Here is a 27,100-nt window from a genome sequence, read left to right on the forward strand (position 1 = left end):
AAAAAAAAAAAAAAAAAAAAAGAAATATTTTGTTTTAATACAGGCATACAAAGTCGAATAAGTGCATAGTGAAGAATGGGGTACTTATCCCCTCAAGCATTTATCCTTTGAGTTATAAACAATTCAATACATATATATATATTTTTTCTTTTTGAGACAGAGTTTCACTCTTGCCAACCAGGCGGGGGTGTAGTGGCATAATCTCAGTTCACTGCAACCTCCGCCTCCAGAGTTCAAGCGATTCTCCTGCCTCAGCCTCCCCAGTAGCTGGAAGTACAGGCGTGCGCCACCATGCCCGGCTAATTTTTTGTATTTTTAGTAGAGACGGGGTTTCACCACATTGGCCAGGCTGGTCTCAAACTCCTGATCTTGGCCTCCCAAAGTTCTGGGATTATAGGTGTGAGCTACCACACCTGGCCCCAATTATATTCTTTAAGTTATTTAAAAATATATGATTAAGTTATTATTGACTGTAGTCACCCTATTGTGCTATCAAATAGTAGGTCTTATTCATTCTATTTATTTAAAAATGTAAAATTAAATTATTGACTCCAGTCACCCTGTTGTACTATCAAATACCAGATATTATCCATTTTTTTCTATTTTTTGTACCCATTAGCCATCCCCACTCCCCCCTCCTCCCTCCACTACCCTTTCCAGCCTCTGGTAAACATCCTTCTACTCTCTATCTCCATGAGTTCATTATTTTGTTTTATTTATTGATTGATTGAGAGGGAGTTTCTCTCTGTTACCTAGCCTGGAGTGCAATGGCGCGATCTCAGCTCACTGCAACCTCCACCTCCTGGGTTCAAGAGTTTCTCCCACCTCAGTCTCCGGAGTAGCTGGAATTACAGGCGCACACCACCATACCAGGCTAATTTTTGTATTTTTAGTAGAAACGAGGTTTCACCATGTTGACCAGGCTGGTCTTAAACTCCTGACCTCAAGTGATCTGCCTGCCTCGGCCTCCCCAAGTGTTGGGATTACAGGCATGAGCCACCGTGCCTGGCTGAGTTCATTGTTTTAAGTTTTAAATCCCACAAATAAGTGAGAACATGCAAAGTTTGTCTTTCTGCAAGTGGCTTATTTCACTTAACATAATAACCTCCAGTTCTGTCCATGTTGTTGCAAGTGACAGGGTATTATTCTTTCTTTTTATGGCAAATAGTACTCCATTGTGTATATACACAATATATACCACATTTTCTTTATCCGTTCATCTGTTGATGGGTCCTTGGGTTGCTTCCACATCTTGGCTATTGTGAATAATGCTGCAATAAACATGAGAGTGCAGATATCTCTTTGATATACTGATTTCCTTTCTTTGGGGTATATACCTAGCAGGGGGATTGCTGGATCATACAGTAGCTCTAGTTGTAGTTTTTTCAGGAACCTCCAAATTGTTCTCCATGTGGGTTGTATTAATTTACATTCCCACCAATAGTGTATGAGGGTTCCCTTTTCTCCACATCCTTGCCATCATTTGCTATTACCTGTTTTTTGGATAAAAGCCCTTTTTTAAAACTTGAGGGAGATGATATCTCATTGTAGTTTTGATTTTCATTTCTGTAATGATTATTGATGTTGAGCACCTTCCCGTATACTTGTTTGCCATTTGTATGTCTTTTGAGAAAATCTATTCATATCTTTTGCCTATTTTAAAATAGGATTGTTAGATGTTTTTTCTTTTGAGTTGTTTGAGCTCTTTATATTTTCTAGTTATTAATCTCTTGTCAGATGGACAGTTTACAAATATTTTCTCCTAATCTGTGGGTTATCACTTTGTTGTTTGTTTCCTTTGCTGTTGAAAATCTTTTTTAACTTGATGTGATCCCATTTGTCTATTTTTGCTTTGGCTGTCTGTGCTTGTAGGGTAATACTCAAGAAATCTTAGCCCAGTTCAATGTTCAGGAGTTTCCCAAAATGTTTTCCTGTAGTAGTTTCATAGTTTGAGGTCTTAGATTTATTTAAGTTTTTAATCCATTTTTATTTATGTGTATGGCGAGAGATAGGGATCTATTTTTATTCTTCTGCATATGTATATCCAGTTTGCCCAGCACTGATTATTGAAGAGACTGTGTTTTCCCCAATATATGTTCTTGACATCTTTGTTGAAAGTAAGTTCACTGTAGTATGTAGATTTGTTTTTTGGTTCTCTGTTTTGTTCCATTGGTCTATGTGTCTGCTTTTATGCCAGTACCATGCTGTTTCAGTTACTATAGCTCTGTAGTATAATTTAAAGTCAGGTAATGTGATTCCTCCAGTTTTGTTTTGTTTTGTTTTGTTTTGTTTTGTTTTGTTTTGTTTTTGCTCAGGATCACTTTGGTTATTCCGAGTCCTTTGTGGCTCTGTATACATTTTAGGATTGTTTTTTCTGTTTCTGTAAAGAATGTCATTGGCATTTTGATAGGGATTGCATTCAATCTGTAGATTGCTTAGGGTAGTATGGACATTTTAACAATATTGATTCTACCAATCCATAAACATGGAATATCTTTCCATTTTCTTGTGTCCTCTTCAGTTACTTTTTATCAGTGTTTTGCAGTTTGCATTGTAGAGGACTTTCACTTCTTTGGTTAATTGCTAGTTATTTATTTGTAGCTATTGTAAGTGGGATTACTTTGTAAATTTCTTTTTCAGATTGTTCACATTTGGCCTGTAGAAATGCTACTGATTGTTGTATGTTGATTTTGTATCCTGCAACCTGGCTGAATTTGTTTATCAGTTCTGATAGTTTTTTTTGGTGGAGTCTTTAGGTTTTTCTGAATATAAGATCATATGTTCTGCAAACTAGGCTCATTTGACTTTTTCTTTTCCAATGTGGATACCTTTTATTTCCTGTCTGATTGCTCTGGCTAGGACTTCCAGTACTTTGTTGAATAAGAGTGATAAAAGTAGGCATCCTTGTCTTGTTCCAAATCTTGGCAGAAAGGCTTTCTGTTTTTCCCTGTTCAGTAAGATGCTAGCTGTGGGTCTATTGTACCTGGCTTTTCTTGTGTGGAGGTATTTTCCTTCTATACTCACTTTTTGAGAGTTTTTATTATGAAGTAATGTTGAATTTTTATCAAATGTATTTCCAGCATCAATTGAAATGATTATATGGTTTTTATCTATTATTCTCTTGATATAGCATGTCACATTGATTTGTGTATGTTGAGCTGTCATTGCATACCTGGGATAAATTCCACATAGTCGTGATAAATGATTTTTTTTAATGTGTTGTTGAATTTGGTTTACTAGTATTTTGTTGAGGATTTTTACATTAGTGTTCACCTGGGATATTGGCCTGTAGGTTTCTTTCCCTTCCCTCCCCTCCCCTCCCTTCCCTCTTTCTTGCCTGCCTTTCTTTCTTTCTTTCTTTCTTATGTATGTGTTTGGTTTTGGTATCAGAGTAGTACTAGCTTTGTAGAATGAGGTTGAAAGTATTCCTTCCTCCTCTATTCTTCTCAATAGTTGGAGTAGGATTGATATTAGTTCTTCTTTAGATGTTTGGTAAAACATCTAAAATTAAGCAGTGAAGCCATTGGTCCTGGGTTTTTCTTTGCTGGGAGACTTATTACATCTTCAGTCTCATTGCTTGTTACTGGTTTGTTCAGGTTTTGGATTTTTTCATCGTTCAATCTTGTTAGGTTGTATGTGTCTGGGAATTTATCCATTTCTTCAAGATTTTCCAACATATTGGCATATAATTGCTCATAGTAGCCTCTAATGATCCTTTGAATTTCTGTAGTATCAGTCATAATGTCTCCTTTTTCATCTCTGATTTTATTTATTTGAATCTTCTCTCTTTTTTTCTTAGTTCAGCTAAAGATTTGTCAATTTTGTTTATTTTTCCAAAAAACCAACTTATCGTTTTGTTAATCTTTTGTATTCTTCATTTCAATTTTATTTATTTCTGCTTTGATCTTTATTATTTATCTTCTACTAATTTTGGGTTTGGGTTCCTCTTGCTTTTCTAGTTCTTTAAGATGCATTGTTAGATTGTTTATTTGAAGTTTTCCTTTTTTTTTATTTAGGTGCTTATAACTGTAAACTTCCCTCTTGGTACTGCTTTCACTGTATCCATATATTTTTTCATGTTAAGTTTCATTCACAAATATCTTTATTCTACTGTGCTTTTTCTCTTGTCTGGATTTTTAAAAACACTATTTGACAATTGTTTTAGGTGGTGGAAAATTAATTTAGTCAGTGTAGAAAACTTAAGTATCTGTGACCTGCTTTCCTGTTAGAGGCTATGCTTAAAAATGCTTATAACAGTATCAAATTTTCCTTAGCGTTCTTTAATTTTTTCTCAAATAAGTAAATGGAGATATTTTTGCTCAAGTTGTCAGCAGTTGACTGATATTGAGATAAAGGTAGTAAATTCAATTTGCTAATTCAAAAATACTGGAGATTCTTTATTCACTGTATGATGTGTCTTACCAATTAACTTTCCCTGGCTTAGGTCTGTGGCTCACCACTTGTTTTTGTAAATAAAGTTTTGTGTTTTTTTTTTAACATAACTGCACTCATTCATTTACATATGTTCTATGGCTGCTTTGACAGTCCAAGAGTAGAGTTGAGTAATTGCAACAGACAGTAGAGCTTTTACATCCTATAAGGCCATATGGCCTCTTATAGAAAAAGCTTGCAAATACATGAGCCACTGCAGATACATGAGTTATTATTGTTATCAGTTATGTGTGTGTGTTGTGGGGCAAAGGGCACTGAGTGTTTTAAGATCCTAATTTCTTTCATTTCACCTCTCTTCAAGATCCTGTATCCCTGACTATTGAAATAACATTCTACCTAATGGAGTTTTGGTCAGCCGTCATTGTGAAACTCATCTGTAGAATAAATTTTTATTTATTACCTGATCTTAGGTACATTTGATAATGAGGCAATCATTTATATTCATATTTGGTGATGTGCAATACTCTTAGATAAATCCAAGTGGTTTGAGACATTTTTGTATCTTTTCTTATCTCATTTCTAGGTACAAGACATCTGCTTCAGCCATGACTGTCGCTGGGTTGTGGTCAGTACTCTCCGGGGTACTTCCCACGTTTTCCCCATCAACCCTTATGGTGGCCAGCCTTGTGTTCGTACACATATGTCACCACGAGTAGTGAATCGCATGAGCCGTTTCCAGAAAAGTGCTGGACTGGAAGAGATTGAACAAGAACTGACGTCTAAGCAAGGAGGTCGCTGTAGCCCTGTTCCAGGTCTATCAAGCAGCCCTTCTGGGTCACCCTTGCATGGTAATTTTCTGTCTCCACTGTTGTCTTGAATCTTCCTTCCCTTTGTCCTTATTTTTACAGATCTGGGGTAAAACTAAACTTGTTATAGTCTGTTCATGTAAAAAGAAGATCTTAGGCTTATATGAAATTCTTAATTATTAAATCATTTAATAAATTGGAGCCGATATAGTAATGATGATCTTTACCATGCTATTTTAACTCCCTGTTTCAATATATAAGGGATATTTGGTATCATATTTATGGAATATAAAACTTGGAACTATTTTTATAACTTCAGGGAACTGAACCTCCTTTTTGCTTATCTCTTTCAGAACATTGTGTTCAATGGGACACTGTAGTTTAGTAAGAAGTATTTATTGTTGGAAAGAAATAGTCATGGGTAATGTGTTTTTTAGATAGAGCACCATTTGCTTTTTTTTTTTTTGAAATGGTGTCTTGCCCTGTAGCCTGGGCTGGAATGCAATGGCGCAATCTCGGCTAACTGCAACCTCTGCCTCCCAGGTTCAAGTGATTCTCCTGCCTCAGCCTCCTGAGTAGCTGGGATTACAGGTGCCTGCCACCACGACTGGCTGATTTTCTGTATTTTTAGTAGAGATGGGGTTTCACTATGTTAGCGAGGCTGGTCTTGAGCTCCTGACCTTGTGATCCGCCCACCTCGGCCTCCCAAAGTTCTGGGGTTACAGGCGTGAGCCCGGCTGCATTTTATTTTAAAATGGGATTGGTGGGATTTCTGCTAGTGTGTCACAGGAAAAACAAAAAATAGTGTATCTCAGTAATTTTTCTTAGAGCAAGTAGCTGTGTAACCATCATCCCAATCAATAAATGGAACATTATTGGAATCTCTCTTTTGCATACCTTCTGCATAACATTAAACCACAATTCTCATTTTTATGGTAACCACTTCTTTACTTTTTAAAATAGTTCTACTCCTAAGCAAGTGTCCTTAAACACTGTTGTTTCCATTTTATGTAAATGAATTTATAGAGTATGTATATTTTGATATCTTTGGCTTCTTTAACGTATTTGTGAGATTAAGTTTTGTTGTTGCAGGTAGGTTTAGTTCATTTATTTACAGCTCTCATTTATCCCATTGTACTTCTATTTATTTATCCTTTCTACTACTGCTGATGTACATTGCATGGTTTCAGGTTTGGGGATAATATGTATACTAATTTTTGAGTGGAAATTCTTGATCATAACGTAGATGAATCTTAACCTTGATAAATAACACTGGAGTGGTTGTACCATTTCATTCTCACTAGAACGATAGAAGACGTTGGCTTTTCTGGAGCATTGCAGATTTCCCTTTATGGGTGACCATATTAGGTTTTCAAGATTGGGGAATCTTATATAGAGAGATTATGGTTACCACAGAAAGTCATTGTTATTTTATTAATTGACCTGAAATTTACATAACATAATGTTCGCCATGTAAACGTGATGGTACATTCATAATGTTGTGCCACCACAACCTCTGTTTACAAAGCATTTTCCTCACTCCAAAAGGAAACCACATATTCTTTAAGCACTTACTCCTCATTCTTCTTTCCCCTAAACCCCTAGCAAACACCACTCTCTGCTTTGTAGATTGTTAAATTTACTTGTTCTGTGTATTTTATATAAATTTAATTATAGAATATATGACCTTTTGTTTCTGCCTTCTTTCATTTAGTATAATGTTTTTGAAGTTCATCCACATTGTAGTATATATTAACACCTCATTCCTTTTTGTGGGTAAATTATATTCCATTGTAGGAATATAACACAATTGATCCATTCATCCACTGATGTACATTTGGGTTGTTTCTACCTTTTGGTTATTGTGAATACTGCTGTTATGAATATGTGTGTTCACGTATTTGAGTACTTCTTTGTAATTCTTTTCAGTATGTACCTTTCTTAATTTGTTTCAGCTTCTATACTGACCACATTACACATTCTTTTGTAGTATCTGATGAATTCCAGATGTGTGTGTGTATGTATACACACACATACATACTGTAGGAAGCTTTAAGATAGACGGAAAAAATATAGGTAAATGTTATCCTTGGGACTTTTGTAACTCAAAAAAATGGGACCTCTCTACTCCTGAGATCGTACTTTATGCTTTTGTTCTATTATTTTTAATGAGAATGATTGTTATTCATGTGTATTTAACTTAACTAGTGACCCATGATATTTAAGGTTGAAAGTTTTTAGAATCAGTCCTAGATGCAAAAGGTCATTGGGAACTAAACATTGAGTATACATGGACATAAAGATGGGAATAGTAGACGCTGGGGACTCCTGGAGGAGGAGAGTGGGAGGGGGTGAAGGTTGAAAAACTACCTGTTGGGTACTATGCTCACTACCTGTGTGACAAGATCATTTGTACACCAAACCTCAGCGACATGCCGTTTTACCCATGTAACAAACTTGCACATGTGCCCCCTGAACATAAAATAAAAATTGAAAAAACAATGCTTATATTTAAAAAAAATAGAATTTTTATAAAATAAAATTTAGAAAGCTGTGAGATATTGATATTTTCAGCTATTTGTAAGACGTTTTGTTTCAGACTTAACTAGTTACATGTTTTGGTGTTAGTGTTAAAATTGTGTTCTCTATGTAGATATGTAGTATAGGTTCTTTGGGGGCTTTTCTTTTTGTGTTAAATGTTTTTCTTAACATAAAATTTTACCAAAGTCTTTTGGCAAAGCGATTCACTGTACACATGGGACAGCTAGGTCAATAAGAGAAACCACAGATGTATTAGTAAATTAAGAAGAATTTGTGATCCTTACACTTATATGTCTTCAGAAAATATTCCCTTGAGCTTCTTTTTTGTTCTTATTCTTGCTTCTTTATTTGGCAAACCACATAAGAGGTTTCTGTGTTAGGCTTCGAGCATAATATGCACAAAAGATTATGGTCATTCCTACCCTCATGGATCTTCTATTCCATGGGAAAAGACAGATATTAAATGACTGCGAACAAATATCTTTCAATATACTTTTGCTGAAGGTTGCAAAGTTCCAATGAAGGATTTTGTCATTTGTAAAAGGACAGTAGTTAAAGAGCAATACTAGATTTCCAAGTCAAAATATACTGTTTTCGCTGAGCTTTATTGCTTTCATGTCTCTCCTCATGTTTTTTGCAGAAATCTCAGAGAGGAGAATCTACACTGTTTGACTATGCTGCTGTACTTAAGATTTCCTTTGGAAAGCAAGGAATTTCAGACAACCTATTCCTCCTGATAGATAACACGTGTTAAAATTTTATTTCCCTCTATTTCTCTGTGTAGTTTTTCTCATTTTTGAAGCATGGACCTTACAGTGATGGTCATTTTTCTTCATGTTTTTTTGTATCTTACATGTCATAACAAAATGGGCATTGTTGTTGGTTAGTTCTAAAAATGATGTATTTACAGTTTGTGTGGGTAAACAGTCTGATGCTGGTCAAAAACAATGTAAACCATTGAACAGGGAGGGATTCATCTTGAAAATGAATCATGTTTTGGCGGTATTACCGTTGTTTGTCTGTGCTCTTTTTAGCCAAGTAAAGGAAACTGTTAAATAACAGTTGATATAGGGGTATTTCCTTTTTACTCTTTGGACCCAATCCAGTTTAGGTTAGGATTATTTTATCTATTTGCCAATTTTTTTTAACTTTCCAGAGGATGTTTATTTATTTGAAATATATTCTTTATAAATATCTCTTCCATTTCCTATCTTGTTGCCCGAACATCCACTTTGTCTAGTTGAGGAGTTCTTGTGATCCATGAACAGGATAGGAAGAAAATTTACATCTTTATATTCACTATCCTTTAACCAAAAGTAAGCATTTCCTTTTTATTATGAACATGGAAAATACATGACAAAAATATTAACCATACTTGTGAGACTGTTACCAGTAGAAAATGCAGAGATACTCATATCACTTTATATATGAAATATATATCTTGAAGTGTCTTGCATTATTGAATATATTTTAAAATATTGTTTTTACTCATCACTACTGTGAAATTATTATTATTATATAATATTTTAGTATTAATTGATTATATACATTACTATAACACTTTATTTTTAGTATATTGATACTGTAATATAGTTCATTTTCTTTTTAATTATATGTCTTTTCCCCATGCCTTGTAAGTATTATTCTGGGAAATATTCCTCAGGCTTCCCCAGATGGTCCAAAGAGTTTGTGGCACAAAAATGATTAAGAATCCCTGATCATCACTTTTTCCCTCATCTATATCAGTAATCTCTAACAAATTTTTACTATCATAAGCACTTCCTTTGTTAACCATAAATATGATCTGCCAATTTTCTGCTTAAGATCTTTGTGTCTCACCATATTCCTGGAAGGTTAGAAAATGTCCTATCTTATTTCCAGCTTCTTGTCTAACCATACCTAGATTTCTGTACCCTTCCTTGAGTATGCCACATGTATTTATTTTTTGATAACTTTCCTATTTGCAGCTTTTCTTTATTTGACACTATTATTACCTCTTTGAATGCCTACTAAGCAAGCTAAAATATTAGTGCCTCTCTTAAGCCTTCTTTTGCTTTTTGTAGTCTTTGTCATCCTTGATATTGGTATGTTCTGCATACTTCTATCATATTATAATATGCAGGTTATTCATTGACATGTCTAGGCTTCCTATTAGATTGACCTCCATGAGCACAAAGTCTTTTTGGTGTTTCTATTTGTATCTTGGCAATTGATATAGATTCTAAGGCTTTATTTATTTTTTTGAGATGGGGTCTTGCTCTGTCACCCAGGCTGGAGTGCAGTGGTGCCATCTCAGCTCACTACATTCTCCACCTCCTGGGTTCAAGCAATTCCCCTGCTGAGCCTCCTGAGTAGCTGGGATTATAGGTGCATGCCACCATGCCCAGCTAATTTTTTTCTTTTCTTTTCTTTTTTCTTTGCTTTGAGACAGAGTCTTGCTCTGTCTCCCAGGCTGGAGTGCAGTGGCACGATCTTGGCTCACTGCAGCCTCCACCTCCCGGGTTCAAGCGATTCTTCTGCTTCAGTCTCTTGAGTAGCTGGGATTATAGGCGCCCGCCACCACGCCTGGCTAATTTTTGTACATTTAGTAGAGACAGGGTATCACTATGTTGGCCAGGCTGGTCTCGGACTCCTGACCTCAAGTGATCTGCCCACTTTGGCCTCCCGAAGTGCTGGGATGAGACATGAGCCACCACGCCCAGCCGAATTTTTGTATTTTTAGTAGAGACTGCATTTTGCCATGTTGACTAGGCTAGTCTCAAACTCCTGACCTCAAGTGATCCACCTGCCTTGGCCTCCCAATGTGCTGGGATTACAAGTGTGAGCCACCGCGCCTGACCAGATTCTAAGGCTTTAAACCAGAGTTTTAAAACATCTTTAGAAGTTGTTCTAAGAAGAACAATTTAGATTTAAATAATTACTTGCTAGAATGAAGAGCTTTTTTTTCATAGTTACAACTTAAAAAAATCAACATCTCTAAGATGTAGTCATTTGATCAACAACATTAATTAGTGTTTATTGTGTCCAGGCAGTGTTCTGAGTTACAGGAATTTAGCATTGAACAAGAGAGAAACATGTCCATGTTCCCATGGAGCTACAGAGAAAAGTGAGGGAAGAAGAATAGGGAATGCCTAGGGAGGATTGCAATTTGAAATTAGTATGCTTCCCATAGGCCTTACTGAGATGATGACATCTGAGCAAAGATCTGATGGAAGTAAGAGAGAAATTCATGTAGAACAGCCTGTGTAAAATCCTGAGGTGGGAGTGTGCCTGGAATGTTCAAGGAATGATAAAGAGACCAGTGTGGCTGAAGCACATGGTGTAAGGTGTATAATAGGTGATGAGATCAGAGAGGTAACGAGGGCAGATCATTGTCAGCCTTTCACGCAGCATGAGATGTGAGGCGGGGCGGAGGGGGGCTCTGGAGGGCATTGAGAATAAGAGTGACATGATAATACTGTGTTTTGGCAAGACTAGATTGGAAATCTGTGTTGAGAACACACAGTCTGTATGTGGACATGGTGGACACTTAGTTGAGACCAGTTAGGAGAGTATTGCAAAAATTCTGGCAAGAAAAGATGAGGTTTGGAGTAAGTTGTTTATAGTGAAGATTGTGAGAAGTCATTGGATTATTGATATATTTTTTATGGTATGGCCATCAGAATTTCTGGTACATTTTATGTCAAGTATGGAAGAAGAGATGAGTCAAGATAACGAGTAAGACTTTTAACCTAAATGTCGAGAAGGATAGGGTTGGTGTCAGTTGAAATGGAGAATGCTGTGGATAAAGCAGGTTTTGGGATGGGGACAGGATCAGGAATTTTGGACATGTTAACTTTAATATGATGTCTCTTTGACCTCCTACTGATGTTAAGTAGGTAGTTGGTTATATGAGTCTGGAGTTCAGTGGAAAGCAGTCATTTATATAGGGATAAATGTTTGCAACACATAGATGATAGCTGAAACAAAAATGAGATGAAATTACCTTGTAGGTAAGTGAGTATAAAAAAGAGATGTCCCAGGACTGAGTCCTGGGGCCCTCTGACATTAAGTAGCCAGTGACATACAAAGGAAAACTATATATGAGAAATCCTAGAGGCCAAGTGAATTAATTTTTTTAGAAAGAAGGAAATGATTAATGTGTTAAATTCTACTGATAGATCAATGAAGACAAGAACTGAGAAAAAGACAGAAGGCCATTAAAATTAGTAATGTAGAAGTGTGGCTCCCAACCTTTTTGGCACCAAGGACTCGTTTCGTGGAAGACAGTTTTTCCATGGGCCAGTGCAGGGAGGGGTGGGAGGTTTGGGGATGAAATGGTTGCATCTGAGATCAACAGGCATTAGTTAGATTCTCATAAGGAGTGTGCAACCTAGATCCTTGCATGTGCAGTTCACAATAGGGTTTGTGCTCCGATGAGAATCTAATGCTGCTGCTGATCTGATAGGAGGTGAGCTCAGGTGGTAATGCCCACTTGCTAGCCACTTACCTCCTGCTCTGCAGCCCGGTTCCTTACAGGCCACAGACCGGTACCAGTCCACCGCCTAGGAGTTGGGAACCCCTTGTGTAAAAGACATGTATCTTTGATAAGAACACTTTTGGTGGGATGGTAGGTGCCTGGTCCCAGTGGATTTTAGTAAGAATAGGAAAAGACAGTGTTGACAAGTGTTTCAGAGAGCATTGATGTAAGGGGAAGCAGGAAAATGAGGAAAATGTAGAGGGGACAGAGGATGTTGCTTCCTTTTTCATAGGGAAATGGAAGTGACTATTTCTTACCTTTGCCCTTCTCCTCAAAGCTCCGACACCTGCACCCATCCTCACTATGGGTGCAGGTATCGGAGCTTTGAGGAGAAGGGCAAAGGTAAGAAATAGTCCTCTAGGAGAATAGGCATTCCTTTCACCTGTTAGTAAATTTTTTTTTTGAATGAATAAAGCATATCTTCCATCATTATTTGTGCCCTAAGTAAATTTAATTACATGTCTTTGCTTTCCAGCTTCAATACCGTGTTTCTACACCTGAATTACTTTCTCCCTACTTCTTCAGGTACACATTCAACCCCATCTTTCAAGGCCAGCTTGTGATGTACTTTCTCCCTCTAAAAGTAGTGTTGAATTTCATATATTTACTCCTTCTTTAAACCCTTTATCTGTACTGATCGTTTTCCACTTTCTACCTATTATCATTATTTTTAAATTTTTAGATTAAGGGTGTACATGTGCAGATTTGTTACATGGGTATATTGCTTGATGGTGAGGTTTGGACTTCTATTGATTCCATCACCCAAATAGTGAACATAGTACCCAATAGGTAGTTTTTCAACCTCCCCACCCTTTTCCTCTCTGTTTTTGAATCCCTAGTGTCTATTGTTCCAATCTTCGTGTCTGTATGCCCCCAGTGTTTAGCTCTCCCTTATCAGTGAAAACATGACATATTTGGTTTTCTGTTTCTATGTTAATTCACTTAGGATAATGACCTCCAGTAGCACCTATGTTGCTGCAAAGGAGACGATTTTATTCTTTTTTTTTTTTTTTATGGCTGCATAGTATTCCGTGGTACATATGTAGCACATTTAAAAAATCTAATCCACCATTGATGGGCACTTTGATTGATTGCATGTCTTTGCTATTGTGAATAGAACTGTGATGAACATATAAGTGCATTTTTTTTTTTTTTTTTAAGAATGATTTATTTTCTTTTGGGTGTATACCCAGTAGTGGGATTTCTGGGTCAAATGGTAATTCTATTTTTAGTTCTTTGTGGAATCTCCAAATTGCTTTCCACAGGGACTGAACTAGTTTACATTCCCACCAACAGTGTGTAAGTGTTCTATTTTCTCTGCAGCCTCACCAACATCTGTTGTTTTGACTTTTTACTAATAGCCATTCTGACTGGTGTGAGATGGTACCTCATTGTGGCATCTCTCTGATGATTAATGATAAGCATTTTTATATGTTTCTTGGCCATTGTATGTCTTCTTTTGAGAAGTGTCTGTTCATGTCTAAATGCCCCTTTCAATGGGGTCATTTGTTTTTTGCTTGTTGATTTAAGTTTCTTATAGATTCTGGATATTAGTCCTTTGTTCACATACATAGTTTGTAGTATTTTTTCCCATTCTGTAGGTTGTCTGTTTACTCTGTTGATAGTCAGAAGCTCTTTAGTTTAATTAGGTCCCAATTGTCAATTTTTTTGTTGCATTTGCTTTTGAGGGCTTAGTCATAAATTCTTTCCCCAAGCCAGTGTCCAGAAGAGTTTTTCCTGGGTTTTCTTCTAGAATTTTTATAGTTTCAGGTCTTACATTTAGGTCTCTAATCCATCTTGCATTAATTTTTGTATGTAGTGAGAGGTAGGAGCCCAGCTTAATTCTTCTGTATGTATGTAGTTAGCCAGTTTCTCCACATAATTTATTGAATAGTTTTATCTTTTCCCCGTTGTTTATTTTTGTCAACTTTGTTGAAGATTATCAGGTGATTTTAGGAGTGCAGCTTTATTTCAGAGTTCTGTGTTCTTTTTCATTGGTCTATATGTCTTATTTTTGCACCAGTACTGTCCTGTTTTCGTTACCATAGCCTTGTAGTACAGTTCGAAATGTGATGTCTCAGGTCAGGGGCAATGGCTCACACCTGTAATCCCAGCACTTTGGGAGGCCAAGACGGATGGATCATGAGGTCAGAAGTTCGAGACCATCCTGGCCAACATGGTGAAACCCCGTCTCTACTAAAGATACAAAAAAAATTAGCTGGGCGTGGTGGCGTGCACCTGTAATCTCAGCTACTTGGGAGGCTGAGGCAGGAGAATCACTTGAACCCAGAGCTGAAGGTTGCAGTGAGCCGAGATCACGCCATTGTACTCCAGCCTGGGTGACAGGGCAAGACTCTGTCTCAGAAAAAAGAAAAGAAGAAGAAATGCGATGTCTCAGGCTTTGTTCTTTCGGCTTAGGATTGCTTTGGCTATTTGGGCTCTTTTTTGGTTCCACATGAATTTTAGAATAGTTTTTTCTAATTCTGTGAAATTCTGTAGTTTGATAGGGATAGTATTGAATATTTAGGTTACTTTGGGTGATAATGAACATTTTAACAATATTGATTCTTCCAATCCATGGGCATGGAATACTTTTCCATTTGTTTGTGTCATGTGTGATTTCTTTCAGCAGTGTTTTGTAGTTGTCCTTGTAGAGGTCTTTCACCTTCTTGCTTAGATGTATTTCTAGGTATTTTATGGGATTTTTTTGTGGCCTTTCTTAAAGGGATTGCATTCTTTATTTGGTTTTCAGCTTGACTATTATTGTTGTATAGAAATGCTTCTGATTTTTGTATGCTGAAACTTTACTGAAGTAATTTATCAGGTTAAGGAGTCTTTGGCAGAATCTTTAGAGTTTTCTAGGTATAGAATCATATTGTTGGTGAAGAGAGATAATTTGATTTCCTCTTTTCCCATTTTGTTGCCTTCTGTTTCTTTCTCTTACCTAATCACTTTAGCTATGACTTCCAGTACTGTGTTGAATAGGAGTGGTGAGAGTAGACATCTTTGTCTTGTTCCAGTTCTTAAGGAGGAATACTTCCAGCTTCTGCCCATTCAGTATGATGTTGGCTATGGGTTTGTTATAGATGGCTCTTACTATTTTGAGTCTACTTTTATTTTTGATGGTGTTGATGACTAAGTTAAAACTTCCTTGGTCAGGAAATTAGAGGACCTGGAATCAGACTCCCTGGTGGTAGAATCTATGTTCCATGGTTTCCTAACTCTGTAACCATAGACAAATTATTGATTCTATCTGCACCTTACTTTTCTTTCTGTAAAATTGGAATAATAATATTACCAATCTTATAGAGTAACTATGAGAATCAGAGCCCTTTAAATAGTGTTTGGCACATATCAAATATTCAGTGGAGGATTACTGTAGTTGCTATCATTAGTATCATTATTGATACTGCTATTAATGTGAGAGTCTATAGCACTGATTCATTTTTCATATTTTTGGTACAGTACCTGTTATCCAGAAAACAGAATAAATAAGTAATTCACTAAATAATGAGTAAATTAAATATAATAATTTTGGACTTATTCTTTAAAGGCTTTTAGAACAATATGGGGCTCAATATTGATAAGTTGAGTTGCTACATTGCTACACCAATATGAAACCAAAAGTGATGGCAGTATTATCATTTTAATTGGTTTTTGCTCATTTTAATTGTATACGTCAGGAAATATGGTTTTATAAATTAATACACCTATTCTTGAGCCTTTGCCATTTCTTTATTTTGCAAATTAGTTTTCCATTTTAGGTTCAGAAATATAGAGCTCACTGTGTCATGGGACTTTTAAGGAATTTGTTTTCTTCCTGCAATTTCCATTGAGTTAACAAACAGATCTTGGATTCACTTCTGCAGTTCTCTAGAGTTCCTGGAAGTGTCTCCTTGCCTATTAACTTGTTCATCCTCAGAGGGGTAGTCATCTTTGAGTCATAGATTTTGGCATCTGAATTCTAGATTCTGCTTTTTCTAAATGGAAGTGGTTGATGAGACTCGGAGACCTTTGTACAAAGCCTCTCATTTCTTGGACTTGGAGCCTCCATATTTCAGTAAAGTGCTTTTACAAAACTGGAAGTATCACTTTTCTTTTTAGCATCTGTATGAGGCATTCCTTTTACCACTCAGAGACTCTGTTTATAGCTTTCATTTGATGGTTTATTGTAATTTTAACTTTTGTTGATCAGTAGTTTTCTTGATACAGACCACATCACAATTGTAAATACAAAGCAACCGCACATGTCAGCCTTATATAGTTTCACCTACTTAAGAGAATCAATGATAATGTGATGTTTCTTGACTTTTCTTTCCACATCACTGTTTACTTGTGGATTGAAGTTTCCATGTGCATGTTTTAATTTTTGCCAAGAAAAATCAATCAAGTGCACTGTAGCTCTGCTTTAAATTTTATGCCTCATATGACATAGAGTATATAAATAGTATAAACATGTTAAATGGAGAAAAATCTTGTGGGGGTATATCTTAGTTTAGTACCTGGGTTTTTACTGATTACGTGTACTTTATTGTTTTAACTCAAATGCAGTTTTGTTTTTCATTTGTTGTTTTCAAATTTAAAGTAATCCTGGTGAATTTTTCTCAAGTTCTTTTATCATCTTTTTAAAAAAAATGTTGCCATAACACTATGCTAGTTTTGACATTTACTGTTTTCTCAAGACAGAGCAGATGAGTTTGTTAGGGAAAGTGGATAGAAAAGAGTGACCTCGTAATACCTTCCTGAAAACAATATGCTTTCATTTCAGAATCATTAATGGGAGAAGCTATGAAATGAAGATTGTACAGTTGTTGTTTTTAAATAGGGTTTTAAAGAGAAGTTTTAGGTTCTCAGTAAAATTGAGAGAAAGGTATAGATAGCTTAGTTTTTGAGGGAAATAAAATTGCCAGTGGGATATCTTTTAAAGGAAACCCGATATTATATTGCCTCTAAATTATACTTTAAAATTTAGTGCTATGAAAATTAATTTAAAAATAGTTTAAAACCAAATAAACTCTATTTAGACATTTTATCTTTTTGTGTATTTCATTTTGGATATAACACATTTCTTTTCTCTGTAAGTTTGCCTTTAAATAAATGCCAGATAATGTAGTTATCCCTTGAAATTAATCCAGAATTTCTTCTTTGCTTTTTACTGCTTGTGGAAATATTTTTACTTTTCTATGTATTTTTTACATGGGCAAATCATAACTCCAGATTTCAAAATAGTTTTATTTTTAAATGGTTAATGAGACATGCCTCTAGAGGGCAATATTTTCTCAACTTTTCTAATTGTAATCAAGGCAACCCTGGCACGAACCCTAAGGTACTAGGGATGTTAATGTCTTATCAGATCTTAAATAGTCTCTCTTCCTTTTTATTATGTTTTCTGTGATTTATTCTTCAACGTCTTCTTAGAAAATTCGATTTTGGAAATATATTACTATCAATTAATGTCTTTTCTGAGTACTACATGCAGATACCCAGTTCCTCTGAATGAATACCATTGATTGAATAGAGGCAAATTTTTTAGTTATATCATTTGAGTATGTGGGGTCATTATGCTAAATTTTTAAATTCTGTATGTGTTGCTATTCAGGGACTTGTTATCTGTATACTTTATAATATCAGAGTGATTAAACTTCATTTTTGAGGCATTGAGGCATTATAAGGCCTAATAGTTATCTACTCTTTTCTATTAACATTGATTGGACACTTACTGTTGTTGTTTACTCTTTAAATATAATTTTTATTTTTTATCAAAGAAATACATGCATTTATTATAAAAGTCAAAAATATAATTTTATAATGAAAGAAGGCACTTTTTGTCCTATCCTCCCCACTCTCGCATGTCATTCCCCAGAGACCTCTTCTTTCAACTCTTCAGTTTTTTTCTCAGTTGGTTTTTTTTGACCCTTTACTGGAAATCCTATTACTTGAATAATGTATCTCCTACCTTGAGCCCCTAACTGTCTTGTCTATTTTCTATGTTTTTTTTTTTTTTTTTTTTTTTTTTTTTTGAGACGGAGTCTCGCTCTTTTTTTTTTTTAACTTTATGAGAATTTCCCCAACGTTATCTTCCAGCTTCTTGTTGCATTTTTATTTCTGCAATCTTTTTAATATGATTTTCTTTGAACATTTCTTTTATTATCATAGCCTTTTCTCATTTTAGATGTGTAATATTTTTACCTCTTTAAGAGATAGTTATAAATTTTGAAGCTTTTTTTGTCCTCCTTTTATTATCTCCATTTCCTCTGAGTTCCTTTTTCAATTTTTTTTGTTTTCTTTATCTTTAATGTCGAAGCAGTAATTTTCTTTCTTTTCCTACTTTCTTTTTTCCTTTCCTTTCCTTTCTTTTCCTTCCTTTTTCTTCTTTCCTTTCCTTTCCTTTCTTTTCCTTCCTTTTTCTTCTTTCCTTTCTTTTCTTTCTTGTCTTCTTTTCTGTCTGTTTTTAAATAGAGACAAGGTTTTGCCATTTTGCACAGTCTGGTCTTGATCTCCTGGGCTCAAGCAATCTGCCTGCCTCAGCCTCCCAAAGTGCTGGGCATTACAGGTGTGAGCCACCAAGCCCATCTGCAGTAGTGGTTTTCAACCCGTAACTGTCCATTATACTTCAGCTGGATAGATTTGAGAAATACTGAGGCCTAGACTCCATCAGACTGATTGAACCAAAACACTGACCTCAGTGATGGGGAATCCTTGATGGATCATTAACTGATTATTTTTATTTTTAAATTTTATTTTTTAATAATTCATTTTTAATTAATTATTTAATTTTTATTCAGCTAATCAACAAATCAATACAGGAACTGATTGGAAGCTTTTTGAATGTGGGAAGGGCATACCACCTTACAGGTATCAGTGGTCTATCAGATAGGAATGCCATTTTATTATCATACCTCAAATAGTCACTATCCATAGGTCTTTTCACGTACACTGGTCAGTTCTCCCACAGAGAAATTCTTCTATCCTCTGTTCAGGGTGGGGTTCGGGTAATGAAGAGTTTCTGGCAATAAACTTAAAAGTTAGCTTTCAAGGAGTTGAAGGAGTTAACATTATTTTTATCTAGTGATTAGAATAACAAAAAGAGGATTTGGAGAACCTGTTTGCATTTGATTATTGTCTTACTTCCCTAGTTAGGAGGACAGTTAAGTCAGAAATTCTGGTCTGTTTCCACTAAAATAAAAATATTTCTATGGAAATCTGGAGATGGAATTTTTAGTTGCTGAAGTGAATAAATGTAAAAACTACTTATTCAGATAAAGAAGTGCAAATGGGTAGAACAACAAATTTTGGGAAAAGAAGTGAATGTTCATTTCCTTAGGTACTTATCAAAAGGAAGACCTGAAATGTGTGTGTGTATGTGTGTGTGTGTGTGTGTGTGTGTGCGTTTTAATTTGGAGAAAAATTGGAGAGGGCGAAGAGAATGAGTAGGCTTCTTAGGATTTGTAATAGCCAGAGTTTGAATGATTGACCCATATGAACAGATTTAGAAATTATCAGACTTGAGAGTAACAGACATGAATAGTCCTGAGGTTGAAATCTGAGCAGGAACTAGAAATCTGCTAGTTGATAGTTGTAAACTACAAAAGGACAACAAGACTGGGATCAGGGCTATACCAGGATTATGCATAGAAATAGAAATTATGATGGTTCTTACCATGATAAGGTAAATGACATTTTGAATTTGGAGGAGGATGAGAAAAGGAAAAGGATTTAAGGTTCATTGAAAGAGTTATTAACATTGGATGATGTGTTTTTGCAGGTGAGAATATTGAAGCTAGAATGAGGCACAAGAGGGAAATTACTATTTCAGAATGGACCAAGGTGGAATTAACGTGGGCACTGTTGTTGTTGGCTTCAGAAGAAATAGAGCGTTCCATTTTCTGTATTAAGAGCCATCTCTAGTAAAGAATGCTTAATTAATGTTCAATAGTGTTTCGCTCTGGTCTAGTTTTGGAGCAGATTGAAATGTGTCTATATTTGATAAAACCATAGATGAGGGAAAAAATAGCATGACAGTACTGATAAATGAATATAGTTTTCCGGCAGTGCTCCAGCTGATTAAGAAAGTGTTTCGGCTTCACAGGGAATTACAGGGAAAGAAGAGTCATTATTTCTCAACTGAGGATCGTGGTGGTATCACTCCTCTTTGTGATTCTTACTGTCAAGGATCTTTTGTAAAAGTAGGTTTTACGTACATAGGTAAAGTCATAGGCATACTTTTGGAAAAGTAAATTTAGAAGAGAAGGGCTTGAACTAGTAGTATTCGTGTGGTGTGCTTAGTTTGATTTTTTTTCTTTCTTTTTCTTTTTTTTTGGTAAACTGTTCCACAAGTTGTTGATAATTTAGGCAGCTAAATGGAGTATTAGTTTCCTGTTTTCATCTTGAGTAAAATATGTAAGCATATTTTGTTAGATATTTAAATGTTTTAAAACTGGAAATAAAGTATATGTGAATAGAAAAGGTTTTATCTGCCCTGTTGTCAAAAATGCTGATTTGGCCCTTTCGTACTGTACTCCCATCTTTGTATGGTTGTTATAATCTGTTGCTCTTTCCCATCTGAAGGAAATGCATCTTTGACACTTCTCATGACCTGAGTCATGATGCTGAAATAGAGCCAGAAAATATCCTTAACAGTCATGGGTAAAAAGAAGGAAGGCGTCTGTAGGATGGGGCGGGAGAATAGGGGACTGTGGAGAGAAGAGAGTCTTTGCTCTTTCAGTTTACATCATTTTAATTATTAGGAAAGTTACTTATATTTTGTGGCTATACTTTTTATTCAAGAGGAAATACTTTGATTTTATATTAAATTGTTCCTTAAGTGTACATTCTTTAATGTATAGGTATACAAAGTATATAAAGATAAGTTCTGCAAATGTAAAATTAAATAGTTTTGAGTTCTCCAGATCTAAGAAAATACACTTTAAATCTTGCAACTAATTCTATATTTCATCTTATTACAAAGTGTTTATCTCAGAACCAACTTCTGATACTTCTACATCTTGTATGTTTAGCAGTTTAAGTAATAAAGTCACATTTGTTGAAACAAGAAGATAGGATTCCATATTTTTTCCATCTACAGTAAAGAATATCTGTTTACTCTGTTGATACTGAAAATTCATTGTGAGATAAAGATGGGAGAGTTGAGTATAGAGTATTTTCAAGAAATAATTTAATGAGGTCTTATACTTTGGGGAGCACATTTCACCTCAGACTTGTTCTAAGGGATGTTAGATTATGGAGGTTTAATTCTGGGGATTTTTCATTAGGCTAAAACTCCTCACTTTTGAGAACTTAGTTTCAGTACTATATTCGAACTTGATTCAGAGGAGTGGGAAATTTTGAGGGTGCTTTAATATGATACATTTAGAAACAAGTTGAGGCTTAAGGTCAAAGATCTGTTTTTTTTAAATTTTTATTTATACATATGAAGAATTTACTTTCCTCCCTCTCATGTTAAATATAGTCTTTTTACTGTTTTGTTTGATTTTTCATTGTTGAAAGAGTGTCAAATTACAATCCTAATACTTAAAATGAATTAAAAATTGCTAACCCTTCTTAAATATTAAGAGCACCAACTCTTAATAAATTTTCTTCATTCTAAAATCTTGGAGAGCTCTAAGAATAATAAGTAATAAACTTACCACTTTGAGGGAGGATATTTTGTTCATTTAACTTACAAGTTTGGGTTGACTCTGTGATTGAGACTTAATTGCATGAAACTTTTCAGACAGATTTTTTATATTTCAGTAGATTTCCTCACAGCTAGTTCTATTATTTTTCCTTCTGTGTTCTTGCATTTTATAAACATTGTTTCTAACTGTTGATTTCATCTCCTTTTCTAGGGTAATTTTTTGCCTCCTAAGTTTTCCATATTCCTTGTTCTAGGCCCACCTTGTTACCTTTTGGAGTAGTGTCGACTATACTTGCTCTACTTAGAATTTTAGCAACAGTAATTATTTCTTTATGACTTTTAATTTTTAGGCATCAAATTTCTAAATTTATTGGGTTTAGTTTAGCTTTAAGAGAAGAAAAATACTTAAATTTGTATGTTATAGTAACCAGCACATTCAGATAATAATTAACAGGTGATAATGGATTCACAATAGAAAAGGAAAACTACCTAGCAAATTATTTATTGGAGTATTCATACATAAATATATACAGTTTCAGTTCTCCTGAAAGTACACTTTTAATTCTAGTGACATTTAATAAGCCCTAGGCAAAGCTCCATGCAGGCTACTTTGTATGTAGTGGGGAGAAGTGATGACAATATCATTAATAATCTCAATCCCCATCCTGTTAAAAAAGAAAAAAAGATTGGATTCTTGTTTCCATGTTCATTTTGTGGGAGATTTCTCTCATCTTCCTACCTTCCCACCCTTTCTCAAAGTACCTACAGTAATGTCTATGGTGACATGAACTTTTTACTCAAAGAAAGCAACAAGTGTTTTTGCTTGAAATGCATCAAAAATTGCAGTGTTTTTACTTCACCATCGATTGCCTCCAAAAAAAAAGTTATAGGCAAAATAAATCAGTGCCCAGACAGGATTGTCTTTCAGCATTTTCTGTCTTTAATTGTCACCTAAACTGTTGTGTTTATGTTCACACACACACACACACACACACACACAATTCATTTTCTTTTAGTTGTGCATTCTACTCTCCTTGGCTCCTGTGAACAAGCATTGCTTCCGCCCAGTTTGGTATGTGGGTCAGAAGGCACTGTTTCTCACCAGGGTGCTGCTGTTTCCTTTTCCGACTTGAGTAGATTACAGATTATACTGGAACATGCCTGAGAAAAGGTCATAAAGGAGGGTGAAAGTCCTGGAACTGCAGCTGGGAAGCTTGACATTCTCATCTAGGAGAGGGGAGAAGAGAGAGATGGAGAGAGAGACACACACACTCCCATCCCAACCAAAATTAACCTACCTGCAGGAAATTCTCGTTTACACAGGGTATTTTTTTATTAAATAATTGAGAGTTTGGTTGAAAAAGCTTTAATGTTAGATTGGATGGCAAGCAAGAACTAAGCAGTGTTTTTAACTTTTCAGAGCCCAAATTTCCAGTGACTATTTAAAAACAAGCTACCATTGTATTCTTTGACAGAGTCAAGAAGTCAGAGCTTTTCAACTACAGAATTAACTTAGTTAAACTCCTTGGTATATTTTAGATTTTTATCCCTGTCAATTCCACAGCAGGATATTAAAAACAGACCAAAAGCTTTGCTCTTCTGTAGAAGACAAAAGTTTACCAAAAAAAAAAAAAAAAATGCCCAGTAGAACTCATCTTCTAGTTTTTATTTTTGAAACATATGATATAGGGAATAGAACATCTACATGATGTCTTAGAATAGGTAAAGTGTTGCAAAGAGGGCAAAAATAAAGGAGATATTTGGGACTAGGGTTGTTTCGTAGAATTGTCTTCTGAGGAGTGCCAGAGAGTCACATTGACCTTGGCCTTCAGTGTAGCTCAGTAATCCGATTTCAAAATGCGAGAGTTCAAAATAGGAGACCAAAGACACTAGGTGAGGAGCTTATGTCCTAGAACCATAGTGGGTCTTGTAGATAAGTGTATGGAGAGGTGATGAGAACAGAATTTAATATAGTCGTGGGAGTCTAGAGTACTGAGTTGTAGGAAGATGTCTATTGTAAACCTTCAGAAAAGTGGAGTGCCTAAAGTGAATAAGGTCTGTGTCTGTGATAAGAATAGGTGAAATGATATGTGGATCTCCTAATAACACTGCTCTTTCATAGGGCACCATTGCTTAGTGTCCTTTAGCTCTTTTTGCAAATGAAGTTTTGCCATTTCTATACTTGTTTACCTCATATCTCTAATGACAACAAAAGCACAGTGCTCTTTTTATCCTCCAAATGTTTCACTTGACCCACTTTATTCCATTGTAGGTCTTAGTTTCTCGTACCTTCTATTCTGAAGAATCTTTCTTTGTCCTCCATTAACAATAACTTTTAGAAACCTGTAACAAAAATTTCTCTATCTCCCTGGCATGACACTCCTTTAAGGTACTTTCTGATCTACAACTATTATCATTTGATTCCTTAATGATTTTTTAACCGATTTTATGTCCTTTTGTTCATAGTATGGTAAGATATGGAAATTTTTTAAAGGTAGAAAGGATGCATATACATTCATTCTTTATTTCCCCTCTTCTTGTTTGCATTTCAGAAGAAAGACAACTGTACATATGTACACACAGATACACTGATAGTAACTTTAATATTTAACATAATCTGAAATGTTCAACAATTTCAGTTTTGCTAGCTTTAGAGAGTTCTTGGAGTTGGCAGTTTGCCACATTCACATGTTCTCACATCACTGCATTCAGAAGCTAAGAATACCAACCTGGCAGCTTCTGCACAGAGGGTAAAGATAAAACAGAAAGGAGTCTAACTTTGCAGCTACATTACCTGGGAGTTGCTGCTGATGTCTTTTCCACAAATGTCCAAGTTTGTCAAAGCCCAGTAAATCTTAGAAAGTTTATTTTCCTTGTAGCATCTGTGTTTTATAATGGGTCTTTTAATTTGTTTTTACTTTGTCTGCAGGGATTTCTTTTGTCCGGAGTTTTCAGACTCTGTCTTTTTTTTTTTTCCTGTGGAAGTGAGTCTGTTAATGATGACTGGTTTGGGAATATGCCTCTCTGCAAAGCTGACCTGACAAGCTGTTCCTCCAGCGCGGCAACAAAGCCCATTGTTATTTTCTCTGTTCGCTTTTATCCTCAACTTAATCCATTTTTCCTCTGTGTTTTTATAGTGTAAAATGTCTGGGAAAACATAATATAGGACAAAGCATAAGTAAGGTGGCATTTTGAAGTTAGCAAAACTTTTAGTAAACAGATCACACCACGTCATTCTCATACATACAGACAGTGGAACTATTTGTTAGTATGGAGATGGAGAGTTTGTGTTCCCCAAAGTACAACGTGCCTATAGATATCCTTTATCCAAAAGATAACAGAAAAAAAAAGCACAAGAAGTTGTTTTCATAATTCCTTTTTTTTTTTTTTAATTGCAAACTTTTAGAAGATAAACACAGAAAGTCAGTGGTTGAATCCCAAAGTGAATGGTTCTGGTTTAATGTCTTTGTATTATAACGTTAAAAACAATAATAGCAGTAAACAAAAAACTGAAAACAGAACAAAACAAGACATCATAGCTTTAAACATCAAGGGATGTTTTAAAAATTCTGATTTTTAAATAATTTTATGTCCCCAAATAGAATTCCTGCTTTAACTTATTGAGAAACCATTTTATTGGAACTTGGAATTTCTTCCCCCCAAGAGAACTCTATCTATCGTGGGGACTGGTAAACCTCTAAAGGATCAAAGCTCTAGTGGATTTGGATAAAGACCCAAAAGCCTGAGGCTTATGCAAGTTTATCTATATAGAGTAAGCCCAAAAAACTGGGATGAGAGTCTTAGATGAGCTTATTTTCTCATGAGATTTTTGGGACTTCCTCTGTCTGCTTGTGCCAGAAATACTGTGAGAATATTCATTCTCATGGCATTTGTCACTTACAGGTCTCCTCTTAGCTGGAATTTGAAAGTATAATGGTGTGTGAAATATTTTATGTATCTCAAGACTTCATGCAGTCCACTACCAAAACTGCACTTAAATAACCTCTGTTCTTTTTCATTGTACTCATGCAATAAAGGAAAAAATAGAAGAGTATAGTAAAGAAGGGTTAGTGAAGGTGATACCTTGTAACTCTCTTCATAGATCTCAGAAATATTATTTGTATCTTATGTATTTCTGAGAGGTGGAGCAAAGAAAAAGAATAGCGATAGACTTCATCCAGGTCCAAGGCCGACACTGCAGGGTTCTTCCTGCTGAACTTCTTTATACTAAGAGGCTTGAGATTTAATGAAGAATTCTGGCTTGAAAATTTAGGCTTGATATAACCACATGGAAGTGTCTAAAGATCTATTTTTAAAGTTATCAAGTCTAACCTCCTAGTCCAGTGAACATGAGACTGAGCAGAATAGTGAAAGCTGCAGACTCCAGTCATCTGGCAACCTTCTGAAGTACTGAGTCCCCTCCAGAATTATTTTTTCTATAGATCATAGGGCCATATTTTTCTCTATGTCCTGGATATGGAAATAAATACATTTCCTTCATTCGGCAAACATTTATTGAGCTATTTGCTATTGATAACTTGTAAGACACTATCCTCAGGAGTCCAGGCATCTTGGTGGAGTCTTCAGTATTGTGAAGGATAAATCTGGAGGTTTGTTAGATTCTAGCTGCATTTTCAAAGAAAATCCAAGACAGAATAAATAGTGTAAAATCATTTATAACCAAAGATTTTAACAATAGGTCCTGGAATAAAGGATTGTTAGGCTGTTTTGTGTAGTTATTTCATTTGTTTCTTTAATGTGTATTATTTATATGTCTGTGTCAGCTATTGAGATTTCTTGTCTAAGCTAGCTCTTTGATTTTACTAACTTCTGATGTTATTTATACATCTCTCCTCCCTTATTTTCTACTAGAAAAGCAAAATAAGAAGATAGAGATTCTCTCCTTTATGCTCAAAATTTGTATACCTTTTCTCCCTTTTTAAGTTGTCCTTTAAAACAGTAATAAAAGTGACTCCTTCCTTTTTGTTCCTGAGTCATTTTTCAGATGTATTTATTAGCATGGTTTTCTCCCATTTTTCATTTTTTGTTAATATGTCTTTCTGTACTATTATATTATGAACTCTTTGAAAGTCCCTTGGACTTACTTCTTCAGAATCTAGAACAGGGCCTGATACCAATAAGCCTCCAAAAGTGTGAAGTGACAGAGCGAAGGTTGAATGAAACTTTTGCTTGGCGCAGTATGTC

At 35.3% G+C, this 27,100-nt stretch overlaps 1 protein-coding gene across 4 annotated transcripts in view; it reads left to right on the plus strand.

Moving 5' to 3' along the window:
- Positions 1–27,100, plus strand: part of BCAS3 (breast carcinoma amplified sequence 3) — a 764,111-nt gene that overhangs the window by 312,958 nt on the left and 424,053 nt on the right. For all 4 annotated transcript variants that reach the window (XM_011979152.1, XM_011979154.1, XM_011979151.1 and 1 more), the window contains exon 15: positions 4,976–5,240. In XM_011979152.1, coding sequence (XP_011834542.1) covers positions 4,976–5,240 — 265 coding nt within the window. The remainder of the gene's footprint in view (positions 1–4,975; positions 5,241–27,100) is intronic.

This window comes from Mandrillus leucophaeus, unplaced genomic scaffold, assembly GCF_000951045.1.
Source record: "Mandrillus leucophaeus isolate KB7577 unplaced genomic scaffold, Mleu.le_1.0 Scaffold20, whole genome shotgun sequence".
Lineage (NCBI taxonomy): Eukaryota > Metazoa > Chordata > Mammalia > Primates > Cercopithecidae > Mandrillus > Mandrillus leucophaeus.